This window comes from Buteo buteo, chromosome 27, assembly GCF_964188355.1.
Source record: "Buteo buteo chromosome 27, bButBut1.hap1.1, whole genome shotgun sequence".
Classification (NCBI taxonomy): domain Eukaryota; kingdom Metazoa; phylum Chordata; class Aves; order Accipitriformes; family Accipitridae; genus Buteo; species Buteo buteo.
In genome coordinates, this window is record NC_134197.1 from 1023039 (window position 1) to 1036874 (window position 13836).

General features: G+C 38.6%; 1 protein-coding gene across 6 annotated transcripts in view; it reads right to left on the bottom strand.

Moving 5' to 3' along the window:
* Positions 1-845: 845 nt before the first annotated feature.
* RBBP6 (RB binding protein 6, ubiquitin ligase) overlaps positions 846-13836 on the bottom strand; it is a 32189-nt gene continuing 19198 nt past the window's right edge. For 4 of the 6 annotated variants that reach the window (XM_075058521.1, XM_075058519.1, XM_075058520.1 and 1 more), the window contains 11 exons: positions 13316-13455; positions 12243-12415; positions 11384-11487; positions 10602-10957; positions 9430-9526; positions 9271-9349; positions 9122-9179; positions 7621-7986; positions 7162-7263; positions 3982-5730; positions 846-2839 (listed from right to left, as the gene is read on the bottom strand). In XM_075058521.1, the coding sequence (XP_074914622.1) occupies positions 1270-2839; positions 3982-5730; positions 7162-7263; positions 7621-7986; positions 9122-9179; positions 9271-9349; positions 9430-9526; positions 10602-10957; positions 11384-11487; positions 12243-12415; positions 13316-13455 (4794 nt within the window). In that variant the 3' untranslated portion in view covers positions 846-1269. The remainder of the gene's footprint in view (positions 2840-3981; positions 5731-7161; positions 7264-7620; positions 7987-9121; positions 9180-9270; positions 9350-9429; positions 9527-10601; positions 10958-11383; positions 11488-12242; positions 12416-13315; positions 13456-13836) is intronic. The other 2 variants (XM_075058523.1, XM_075058522.1) reach the window with 1 other exon arrangement.

Below are 13836 nucleotides of genomic sequence, written 5' to 3' on the forward strand. Positions count from 1 at the left end.
TTAATTTATCGTACTTTGAAACAGAACTCTTTGGGGGCAAATCCCATAGCCAAACAGTTGAGGGCTTTCACTACTGAATTAGGTTGTTATGCCCTTAACGCACAATGAGAAGTATCTCTTACCATGCTGGCTTTCTGACACTTGAGCAACACCCACCACTGACACTGGTTGTTTTTGTTTGTTTAAATTATGCCTGTCTTAAAATTATCAAGCTAATTAAATTGGCATTTTTCTAGCTTTCCTGTCATTGTTCAAAGTAGAAGCCTGCCTTTCTAGTGGGCTCCCTTCTGCCAAACTCATCTGCTGAACTCCACATTTAATGGAAGGGTTAGTTCTGTATCATGTGGCACCACTATATGAAAATACTAATAATAAAGCTTCTATTTAAAAAACACAAACATCTTGGTGATCAGCATCATTGAGAGAAAATACAGATTACAGGGCATCTTAAAGTATATGTGTAAATGTTTGCTGGCAAATGACAACAGCTTTCTAAAACTGGAACAATGTTGATATGTGACAGCTTACTATCTAACATTGTTTTAAAATAGTCAGTACCAGCTGTTAATAGTGGCTATATTTTTGAGGCCATATACTACCTTTTACAATATAAAAACAAGTCCACTTGGCACATGAAAAAAGTGCACCTCTTGGCAGCAGTACCTCCCCACATTGCATCAGTTGAAAAGATTTGAAGTCCTGCCATTCTCTTCAAAACTAAACCCATTGATATGCTATTTTTCATAGATGTTAGCTACCAGCAAGCTTTTACGGGCAGCTTTTTTCTGTCACTACTCTTTTCTCTGCTAATGTTCAGCTATCACTGGAAATCTCATCACATTGGATAGTTTACTGAAAACTTTTTATTGTAATCAAAAAGTGACATAACAGGGCTGTAATGTATTCTGCAAATCATTCTGCTGATATTTTATAACTGATACCAGCTTCTTCTGCCAGGCAATTAAAAAAAAAATTCAAATGTGAAAATTTTCACAGTACAGTAAACTCCACCCAAACTAATTAATGGTGGTTAAAAATAAGATGCCCCAGCAAAACCTTTCATGTTACACGGTCACAACTCACAATTCTGTACAAAATGTTCACTTTTATAAAGCTCTGATGTAAAAATCAAATAATCAAGCAGCAATATTTTAAGTGCAGCACAGGGTCTTTCATGTCATTATTTACAACGCTTGAATTCGTTTACATTTTAACAAAATTTAATACAGATGACTTAGGAATTAAGTCATTTTTTTATTATCTGTCATTCTATGTAGTGACAGATTTCACTTTTTGGTCATCTTTCTCTTTATCTTTGCTCTTCTTCGATTTTTTCTTCTTGTGTTTGTGTTTTTGGCTCTTTTCCAATTCCGTTTCATTTCCAATGTGTTTCTTATGCTTCTTGTGTTTCTTATGCTTCTTGTGCTTCTTCTTCTCTTTTTTCTTTTTCTTTTTCTTACTGTCTTGACTCTCTCCTGAGCTGGCACTGCTGCTGTGGCTTCGAGTCTGACTCTCAGAAGGGCTCTGACTACGGCTGCGGCTAACACTGGGACTGCTCTGACTTTGACTTCGGCTTGCTTCAGGTTGGTCAACTGCAGCAGGTGCTGCTGTATCCTCTTTCACCTTATCAACAGCCTTTTCTTTCGGTTCTTTAGGATTTTTTCCTGCAGCTTCCTCATCTTTTGCAGATACATTACTCTCACTGTCACTTTCATTGTAGTCTGGAACAAATGCAGCCTCATCAGTCTCTCGAGTTAGATCAGAAGAGAGCCGTGAGGAGCTGCTTACCTGAGGCTTGGGCTTGACAACACTTTTATCGTTTTGTCCTGTCACGCTCTCTTTCTCATTTTTTACATCTGGCGATTCTTGTCTCAAAGGTGGTTTATTACCAGCCGGCTCTTTCTCTTTATTGCTCTTTACTTCTGGTACATGCTTCTCTTTCTCTTTTCCTGAATTTTTATCTAGAGGTTTGTGTTCCTCCAATGTACGCTTGGAATCGTGAGCAGCTTTGTGATCAGACTGCTTCCGCTCACGCGCAGGACTGTAGCTGCTCCTTTTGGCATCTCCAGTGCCCTTTTTGGACGGCTCTGCTCGTTCATCTCTTGGCTTACTTTTCTGTACTGATGTAGATTCTCTGTTTCGAGAAGGGGAGTCTTTTCTCCTTGCTAATTCACTCTTTTCATCTCTACGCTTGGAACTAGAATGATCTCTGTTGCCATCATGGTCAGATTTTTTGTCTCGGTTAGGAGTAAAGTCTTTAGCAGTGGATCCACGGCCAGGATCATGTTTCTCTGAAGATCTGCTGTCTTTGGAAGATTGAGAAATATTTTTTCCATTTCCTTGTTCAGTTGCACGTTCTGAATGGTCTTTTTCTGGCTGAACACTGCTCTTTCTCTTCTCAGAAGTGTCCTTGTCTGACAAAGAATGATCCCGGTCTTTGGTTTTTCCTTTTTCATTCGACACAGAACTTTTTGAACTTTTTGCATCATGCTGGGAGCTTTCATAACTCACCTCTTTTGTAGTTTTCTGTGTTTTCTCCAAAGGCTCCGTCTCTTTTTCATTGTGTTTTACAGGGTTTGGTGGCTTAACACTCACATTTTTTATAACACTAGCAGGTTTTCCTACGTTTGCAGGCACCTGGGTAGATTTAATGTCTTCCTCTTCAGACTCAAAGTCATCTTTATCCCACTTTGACTGAGGGACCTGGATCATAATAATGACATCTTCAGCAGGAGCTGTTATATCATTATTATACTCCTCCATGGTCTTAATGACAGTTCGTTTTGTATCTGGCTTTTCTTCAGTCTTTCTAACAGGGCTTCCTCCAGTAGAACTAGTGCTAAGAGGGGAAAAAAACATACATTAGTATCGGGTAAGATACATGCATCGCCATCTTTTGTAACATTCTGTAAAATGGCTTTTGTTTTGATTTTAGATCTTCAGCATTTTTTCAAAAGATGTTCAATTAAGGGAACACACAAGAGAAAGGATGAGTCCACTAGCTAAGATTATGAGCAATCAATTAATTTAGTATCTTGCTACTACACATTTAATTAACAAAGACACAAGATTATCAGATTGGCGACCGTCTGATCTGGTAATTCCTTCATGTCCTATTTCTACCAATGGTAGATAAATTAGATATACATTCTTGTCTCAACATGTAAGCAAGCAGTTATGGAGAGGTATATACAACCAAAGTTTTACCCTCATGTCCCAGTCTTGTTCTTTAGGAAAATCCATGTTTTAAAAACTTTTTAGAATATCAAGACACTGTCTTAGTCTCCAGCAATGTCTCAAATATTCTTGAGTTTGCTTAGTCCTGCTTCTTTAGACACTGAAATGTAAGTAATAACAGCTCCACACTAATCACTTCTCCCCTTGCCACATCACACAATGGAATATAGAAGAGAAATCTCCAAGGTGGATGCCAAAAAAGAGTTGACACGGAGCTGGAAGTAGTGTAGCTGTGTCAACATGGCACTGTGCTCAAAGCTAAAATCCGTATAATATATTGGCAACCAAGCTGCTATTTCTGCAAGATATAATTTCATGTCATACTGACAAAAGTAGATCATTACAGTACCTTGCAGTTTTTAAAATGCAAAACATTGCATGGTATAGACATGTCTGTTAACCTTGCCTTTAGCAGCAAGCTGGATTTGAAAGAAGACATAGAGGGGACACCTCAGAGTCAACATGCAATGAATAAGAAGTGTGTGTGGGGGGAAGTCCCAGAAGTAAGGGTCAAACATGTCACCGATCAATTAACCTTATTAGCTTTCTGTGCAGTACAGACTGCTTGTTCTCATTAAAAAAAATTTGATTTTGACCAAAGTACAGTTTAACAGGAAAGATCACAGATTAGTCACTCATTTAGCACAGATTTAGCTGTTCCTTTCCTTAGTCACCATAAAGAATTTTACAGTTTGGGAGGGGGAGAGGAGGAGAGAAAGAATATGAAAAGAAATTATGAGGTACCTGGTGTAATCTACAAGAGTGGTACTAGATCCATCAGCTGCTGTTACTTTTCTTCTCACTTTTCCCTTCGCTTTTTCTTGTTTAACTTTGCTGCTGCTTGGCTCAGGTTTCTCAACAGGTTCTTTTGCAGGTGGCGCATTTTCTCCACTCACAATCTTTTTGCCAGTTTCTCGGTTAAGTTTAATCTTTTTTGCAGGATTGTTAAGAAAAGCAGATTTATCCTTTTCTGGAGTTCGCTCTCCTTTTTCACCATCAGGCTCAGTCTTCCCCTTCGGCGATGTTTTCGATTCAGCAGTTTCTGGTTTAGAGACCTTTATGGAAGTGGCTTCATGTTCTTTATCAACCTTTTCATCTGCTTTTCTTTTTCTTTTTTCAGGTTTTGCATCAGAAGGTTTGCTTTTTTCAGCAGGTTTTTTTGACTTGTCTTCTTTGTTGGAGGGCTTCTCCGACTTTGTTTCTTTTGGATGGTCTTTCTTTGCCTTTTCCTCCTTGGCTGGTCTGGTTTCTGGGTGATCTTTTGTCACTTTGGGGTGAACTTTCCGTGGGGTACCAAGAGCCTTCTCATCCTTTTGAGAGGAAGATGTTTTAACACTGTCTGTCTTTGGCAACTCCTCCTTTGCTTTTTTCACAGGAGGTTCCGTTCGTGGAGATTTTTCACGATCGGTGTCCACTTTCTCTTGGGAAGTTTTAGCTGGTTTTATTATGTTGTCTTTCTTAGGAGGAACAGCCACTTCTACTTTCCGCTTTGTCTTGTCAATTTTTGCTTTTGGCTTATCCTTCTCTTTTTTCTCCTTTTCAGACACCGGTTTGAAAGCAATAGAATCTGCTTCCATAGGCTCATCTCTCACAGGGGTGGCATCATCTCTGCTTGGGAGCATGAACAGAGTGTCCGTTTTAACGTCTTCTGCTGTAACTGGCTCTCTTGGTTTTCTTGCACCTTCTAACAACTCAGTATTGGGAAATCCTTCGTTCTCATCCCCTTTTCTTCTCTTTCGGTGTTTTTTATGTTTATTTCCTTTACCATCTCCCAGTGGATTTTCCACCTCCTTCTCTTTTGATTTTGTAGGATCTTTGATGCCATGGCTCTCTCTTCCAGAAGGTTTTTCAGGGTAATTTCCAGCTATATTACGATTTCTATGGCTCTGCCCACCAGGATAATCCTCCCTACGTCCCCGAGCATATGGTGAATTCTCTCGTCTGGTCCCAGGTGGACCAAACCTATCTGGAGAAAAGTTCTCTCTGTTTACTGGAGGTCGAGGTTGAGCACCAACAGCATAGCCCTTGTAAAACTTTTCATACCACTCCCTATAGTTCCTTTCCCATTCTCTGTATCTTTCCTTTTCAAATGGATCTCTAAAGTCAACAGATCTGCCATAGTAAGCTTTCATATCATATGGTGGAACTTCTCTGTATCTGTTAAAATACTCCCTTTCTCCTTCCCCTTGAGGTATAGTCCGTTTAGTGGGAGACTGGCCTCTAAATACCGGAGACCTTGACCGTGAATGGTATCTTCTGTATGGGGGTGATCTTGACCTTGAACGGTGATAACCATGTGACCTTGACCTAGAACGATAGTTACGACTCTTCCCTTTGCCTCTTCTTGGATATGGCGGCGATCGTGAATAGGAACGAGAATGGGAACGACTAAATGATCGAGAGTAGGAGCGAGAGCGGGAGGAACCTGATCTTGACTTGGAGTAGGTATACGAACTTCTAGAGTAAGATGAAGCACTATAGGGAGACTTGGACCTTAAAAAAAAAACACAACACAAAAAAAATAAATGGAGTTAATTCAAAACAGTCACTCTCCCCAATTTTTTTCCTCCCAAATTTGGTTTGGTTTTTTTTCCTCTCCATATGCTTATGTCAAAGCTTCTTTCAGCTGCTGACATAATGCTACTGCAAATTGAAGAACTTGATAACACGTAAAAGTTTCTGCTTACAAGACAGAACAGCTGCTGCTTTGTTAGTGTAAAAACATACAGGAAGGGTAAGTCTATTTCCACTCACTTCTATCACATGAACTACCATAGCTATTGATTGATTTAAGGTGGTGTATACTGGCCTCTACTGGTACATGAACACGCACATTTTTCACTACTCGGCAACTACATGCAGTGCAAATCATTTTTGTTGCAGTAAGATGCAAAAAGAGCAAGTCTTAATGGCTACAGCACAGCATCAATCATCAAGAAAACACGATTTAGCCTGAAGACAGTAAAGCTCAATTTTAAAATGCCAGCTTAGTCTATTTAACTTCACTACTTATTTGGCAATTTGTATAGGATGCAAAATACTTGTACTGCAATCTTACATACAGTACTATTTAATCAACACTTCTAGCCAGATGTCCTAGCAAAATTTTGCTCGTACCTCTAGCTCTAACCAAGGCTAGTGACTGCATTTCAAGAAAAATCATATCTAAAAGCTTCTGAACTCAGCCTCTAGTAATATGACTCAATGCCATTACTCTAGGAAAGATACTGACAGCATTACTAATAGAGAGCTATTCAGACTCCTGCCCAAGTGATTTTTCAGGATAGAAAACAGCTACCCTGAGTTTTTTCTTCACAAGTTTTAATTTTTTTTAAAGAACCATTTCACATTATTCTGCATATGTTCTTTAGCATCATTCCTCCTCTCAAAGTCCTTTACCAATTTAAGATTTCCTAAAAAACAAGTCTTATCTTTTAATTCCTAAGAAAAATTTAACAATGCCAACAAAATACTAGCAAAAGCCACCAGTTTGCAGTCCACATTAAAGTCTCTCCGTGTACCCACATGAGATAAACAAAAAAGGAAATGAAGACAATTTCTCTCACATATGTCCTCCGAAGTGCTTTGAGATAATGGTTACAATCAGAATAGGGAGACACAGAAAATCCAGCAACTACACCTATTCAGTTTCTAGCCTCCTCACAGCTGTCAGGAGGTGAAGGATGTCATTACAGAGAAGCTTTAGCAAAAGAGACACCTGTTCCTTAACAACTGCTGCCAAATTATAACTAACAGTCAACTGTAATCTCTGACATATTTGAGCTAGTAACCTACATATGAAACTCCTATCACTGCTAATCCCTTGAATCATCCAATCCATCTAACGATACAGAGGTGGAGTGGAACTCCTCCTGATTCTTCTAGACAATCTGCTTCTCCATTACGGACATGTAAAGCAGTTACCTGGAAAACGAACGCCTACGCTCCTTTTGAATCTTTTTATATTCCATCAATTCCTTAGCAAAATCATTTGTAAACTCATCAAGTTTGGACTTTTTCTTTTCCCTGTTAAAATAAGTTTGACCTTTATTACAATTATAGTTTGACCTTTATTACAAAAAGACATCAAGAAACAAAACATGGCCAATATGAGAAAATGTATACTGCATGCAAATGCAAAAGGTGAACATCCTATTTAAGCAAAAACAGTTTAGAATTCCTATAAGTTTTAGGGAAAGTTTTAGAATTACATTTGTCTTGTTTTAGTTTTGCATGTTTACCATCTGCAATGAAAAAGTATATTGGAAGAAACACTACGTCATTTTTGCTTATGTCAGATGCACTTTAGTGTAACTGCAGTCCGATATGCTATCGAAATACAAAAATGAAAAACAACGCAACTTCATTGAGTCAAATACTTACTCCTCTTTAAGTCTCCGTTGTTCTCTGTAAAACTCCTCCCTAGATAAAGGAGGTGCTTGTGTCGTTGGGATGGTATTTGAATGAGCCGTTGGTACTGCTGTTGGTACCCAAGCTGATGACATGTTTGCAGGAGCTGGGGGATATCCTGGAGGGGGGACAGTGTACCCAGCAGATGGAGGCTGACCAGGTGGAAACTGAGGAGGAAACTGTGGTGGTGGTACCCCCGGTGGAAGAGGAAGTGCATGGGGTGGTGGAGGATACAAGGGAGGTGGAGGCACAGGCACAAAGACTGGTGTTGATGCTGGTAGTGTTGGGGCCTGAGTCCTTTGGGTACGTTCACTGTGCGGGCGTCCTCGATTTGAACTTCTAAAGAAACCCAAAAACATGTGTCACCATTTGTTACACTCTGCCCTGATGTTAAAGAGGAAAGCGAATGAAGCGGAAGCATGTTGGCGAGCACTTCTTGTTCTCAACTTAGGCATTTTTCTCCCTGCTTCCTGCTCATTTGAGACTACGGTCATTTCTTGATCCTCATACTTGCCTTCCACATTCTCACCCCCAACAGTTCCCTCAGTCTTCTCTCCTTATACTCAGCTTTGCGACTGTGGGTAGAGGCTGCCTGTGCTCAAGAGACTCACCCATGTGCCCACTGCTCCTCTGCCACTCCTTGATACACTTAATACTTCACAGTACTGCACAGATATTAACTCATCTCTCAAACTTCTTTCAACTTGTTCCACATACGCTTCCTATGTTGCTGCCTGATGATGATGTATTTGGCCTGTTCTTGTCTCTGGAATTGTTATTTTCTTGCTTACTGAATTTGAGATTTTAGGCAATCTGTGGGATGGGTCCTGGGTTTTGATTTATCTTTAAGATTTTTATAAACACAATACTGCACCCTTACAATCTATCTGTAACATGTATATACCAAAATGAAGGACTAACTTGACACTGTGATAATAGATAAAATGGACTCCTCTCTTTCCAAATGAGAGAAAGAAGCTTGGCTGTTTGAGATGACTAAATTGAAGAAATTCAAAATCGTCATAAAATAACAGTGCTTACTTTTCCAATAATTTGCTCATCGGTATCAACCAAGTTGTTAAAGAAAGAATGTTGGAGGCTGATTTCTATTGGGAAATCAATTTCTACAGCCCTATTCAGCCAGTAATCAAAAGGGTGGCTTTCCATCTGATATTTTAATTATATTTCATTTTTATAGGTAATTATGGTTTCCTCAAAAAGTGTTCATTTTTCAGAGTCCTCTTTTCAATTATGTACTGGAGTTTTATTTAAAATAATCCTACTGCAAGCAGAGACCCCCTTTGTTAAAGCTAATTCAAATTAAGCCATTTAAAAATTAATTACCACTTGTATTCTCCACAACTACCTGTGCATACTTATACAACAGCTGACTTATTTCATTATAAGTTATATGTTACGGCCTAATTTAACTGGTTACAAGTAGTCACATATTGAATTTCTGTAGAATACTTACAGTTCCCAGCCTGGTCTGCCACCTGCTGAGCGAATTGTACTGGCTCTCATCGGATGACCTTTTGGAGTGCGGAGAGGAAAAAGAAAAAAAAAATTCAGTTTATCTGAAGATCATTCTTTTAGAAGAATTCCAAAGTTACATTTACTTACCAGTTGTGGGTATTGATTGTCCTTGAGGGCCCAGAAGACTTGGTAATGCTGGTTGTCGTAGTACAGGAACCTGATAGCCCTTGTGAATAAATGCAAACAGTTAGCAAATAAGCTCTACTAAAATACAAGAATCACTGCATGTGTTGAAATAAAATTTACCTTCTCTTCCAACAAACTGCTGATTGACAGAGAGGAAGATTTAGAAAGTTCAGCGGCAGTCACCAGAGCTGCAGGAGGTATAACAGTATCAGCATCCCTACAACAAAAAACCAATTTTTTATTATTCAAACATTGTTTTGAAGTGCTACTTGAAATGTAAAGTCCAATATGAGAGAAGACTGACTACTGTAAATGGAAAAAAAAAAAAATCTTCACCAGATTCACAAACGTGAAGTTGGCTGATTCCAAATGAAGCACTGAAGAGAAGTCAATTTGGACTACCGGCATTTAAAGAGGAAGCTCACTGGAAATATATTTTAAGCTAGCTGCACCTGAAAGGATTAGAGTACGTATAAGCCACACACTGAATTTTTGGAAGATGCAAGGACTGAAATTCTATTAGGAAATGTTTATGTGCTAGTTCAGAGGCTGCCTTAGAGGCTCCTTTGAATTATGACCCTTTGTGTTCAACAGTGCAGCTGAGCCTGACAGCCTTCTGGACAGAGTGGCTATTTGCATTCAAGGCATAAAGTTGAAAAGATATAAGCCCTAAATACTAGTACAGATTTTTAATGTATTTTCATATGACTTCACTGGTTTGCAAGCTTAGACCTTCATGTTTGTAAATACTTCAAATTTACAGTGTTTCAATGTTTATTATGCATCACTGACTACACTGTGTTTTACTGAGGATGACTGACTTAAAATATTGATGACAGAAATACTGTAGAAAAAAGTAATGTGAAAACACCTGGTCAATTTTACCTATAATTGTTTTTACAATTTTCATGAAAATATTATTTCCTCAGTACTAAACAGAAATTAATGCACTCAGGAAGGTCTGACATAACTAAATGGTTACTTTCGGAATTGCTAGCCACTTAAAATCAAACAGCTCCTGGGGGAAAAAAAAGTTCCCCTTTTAGGGTAAACCTGTACTGAATGACTGAAAAGGGAACCAAACAAGAAATACTTCAGAGAAAATTCTTGCATGAGGCACACTTCCAATTGAAAGTGTCCTCATTCAATGTAAAAACAAAAAACAACTTCCACAATTATCTGGAACTGTCACTAATGATATATAAATTGCTAGCTGAGAAGCTCAAGAAGAAGAATCTAACGTAAGCGTTTTGGTGTCTTTCATATTCATGTTGATCTACAGATTTACTTACCGAAAAGGTCCATCTGGCTTTTCACCACGGAGAGATAGGGACACTGCTGGAGGGAGGTCGGAGACAACAACAGAAGACGGATTTACTGGCAGCCCAGCTGCCACAGATGACTGACCAGGGGCCAACGATGACAAAGCAGCAGCAGAACGAGAAGCCAGAGAAGCTAATGGAATCATTAGTGGATCCTGCTGTCTGGAAATTGTTGGCCGGAGTAGAGGCTGCAGGTTGCGTGTTATTGTTTGTCTCATGAGTGGTGGTGGAGGTGGTGGTGGTGGCGGCTGCTGCTGCTGTTGCTGCTGAATCTGCTTACGGAGCCTTTTCGTGTAGCCAGTTTCATTTTTGAAGTTGTTCACAGCCTACAGGCAGAAAAACATTTAAAATAAGGTAATATGAAACTTCAGTACACATACGAACAAAAGCCTCCACAGCATAAAATTACTTGTGTATTCCTGTAAATGTTAAATCCTAAAATAAATCAACATACAGATATATGAAAACATCACATTAAACCCTGATAGAGTATCTACATTTAAAGTACTTCAGTGTTAACACCAAATTTGAAAGCGAGGCAATCACGTTAAACAGAAGTGTGACCTGAATTTGCCAGATTGTCTTTAAAGAGTTATAAGCTTCTGTAACACAGATAATGTTGTTGTAAAGTCAATTTAGCCTTATTCAGTCTAGCTTTACTTAAGGAAAGGTAAATTAATATTTTCTTCCCCTTCAGCTTTTTACAAATAGACTTTTCTTACAAACAGTTTATGCAAAAGTAATCATGTTACCTGGCGTAGGAACTTATTGGCAATTAAAGCATCAGGAGAAACATCTGTCTGATGACATGTGGGGCATGTATGTTCCTCAGATTCCAGTAATGCTGTTCTAATACCTGTGAATAATTAGAATCATCAAAATAGTTTTTAGCCAAACTAAGGAAATTTTTGTGTTCTAATAAATTATAAAAATATGTATACGATTAATGGGTGAATATGGCCTTGAACTGAGAGCATGAAGCTATAAATGTTCAATAGTGTAAAAAATTTCCAGTATGTCGCAAATAACTATACAGTTTTGATATTTTACTACTGCAACATTTGAAGATGTAGAGTAGGCTGTGTCTTGATGTTTCAACTAGTCTTTTTTCCACTACCTAGTACAGTGAGAACTCAACAACCTCAAGGTTAATGAATAAAACACATTTTAAAAAACAAGTAGCAGGTTTGAGTTCTGAAGGTTTTAATCAAGTCTCCTGTGGAGAAGAATGTGGATTAAACACCTAACTATCTGTTTGTTGCAGACCACCGTAAGTCGCCAGAGTTGGATACGTAATTTTGTATGAGAGAAAGGGCTGTGGACAAACTAAATGCAATCAATATCTAATACTGTAATTACCTGCACAATTATGCACTTTTCTCATACTCATCCCTCCACATGTAAAGAGGATTTAACTAGATATGTAAGAAGGGAAAAAAGCTTTCTGCCTCCCCCCCGCCCCCCCTTTATACAAGAAGAGCCCTTTCCTATTCAGGGTATATTTAAGTATTAAATAGAACTGGTAACAAAGCAATTTCATGATCCCCTATTTCTGCTTTCAGAAGATCATATTTGGTGTTTTGAATTAACAAACATGGAAGTAACACTTACATTCGTCACAATAACTGTTTCCGCAGCAGGGAATAACAACTGCATCAGTCATTATATCTTTACAAATCAGACATAGCAACTCATCTGGAATAGGATCATCTTCTTCTGAGGAGGACGACGGCTCCTCTGGTAAAAAGGGAGGCTTTTCCTTCTTTCCTATAGCATAAGCTTCCCTGGAGGGGGGTGGGCAAAGAAAAGGAAAAAAGTTAAATATGGGTAAAGGGAAACTTTTCCAACCTTTCAATTTTATCAAAGGAAGATTATAGATGGAATCCTTCTCTCTCCACATTAGCCTTCTAAAACACAGGCATTTAGTTTCAACCACTTTTCTAAGTCACAACACTAGAAGAGGGAGGACGTAACAATTTTCCTTCTGCAGAACTCTCCCATTCATTGGATCAACTAAGAAATTAGCTCAGACTAGAAAAATATTTTTCTGACAGCTAGAAATCAGATGAAGTGAATCCCATCTCTCCTTTGCCAGAGGGTAAATGTAAATTGCAGGCTCAGGATAAAGCTAGTCTCCGAGTAATTACATTTTATAAATGAAAGACGTCTACGTTACAGCTTCTACAAAAAGAGATCCATGACAGAAAAACAGAAGTGCTACCAAGTGCATTTTAAAACAGCCACTGTTCTCAGCACACAGTAGTATTTTCTAGTTTACAGCACCAGGAAAATGTCAGTCTGTTTCACACATGCAATTTGATAAAAGTCAGAGGGGGAGGAAATCTCAGTCCAACAGCTACTTGTTATATTTTGCAAGAAGCCTTTGAAACATAAAGCAGAAGCAAAATAAGCTTTCAAAGAGAATGATTCAAACTATAAACACTACTGAAATGTTTTGCAGACAGAGATTCTTAGCATACCACAAGTTTAACCAACTTCCAGGAGTATGAACAATAGGACCACCCTATTTTAATATCAGAAAGCATCACAGATTTCAAGGTTGAGATACAATAATTCCTCTCCTGTAATTACAGATGCTGGTCAACTTGGTCGCATTGCCACTCAGGCATTTACACGTTTTCTCTTGTTCGCTTTTTGGTCAGTCCGATTAATTCCATACTTACGCATCAATAGTTGGTATTGCGTATTTTCCAGTGTTTGTCAACATAGCACCCTTCGTATTGGGATCTTTCACCTCCATCATGAAACTCCTTGGAATTCCTGTGCTCTTTTTAATTCTGGGAACAGACTCAAAATTTTTGTCCTGTTAAGAAAAGCAATGCAGACATACCTCATCTTAAGACTCACACTTAAAATGAGATTTCAATTATTACTTTAAGCAGCAAAACCTTTAATCCTTTCCTTTTACCTAGTGTAAGGGTTGCTTGACTAACATACTTAATTTTCCTAAATGAATACACCCAGGATGTTACAAAGGCTTGAGCAGTGTTTTGAACTCAACAGACATTCCTTGGCTTAACTTCAGGTTCCTTAAGGGTGACATATCCCTTAGCTCACCATCCAGTCAGAGAAGAGACACAAACCCATGCCTCCTCCAAAGCGCAATTTAGAGTGACAGCTTAATTCAGTGCTCTGAATCAGTCACTGGAGAAACTTATATTCACCATCTATATATGAAGACCAA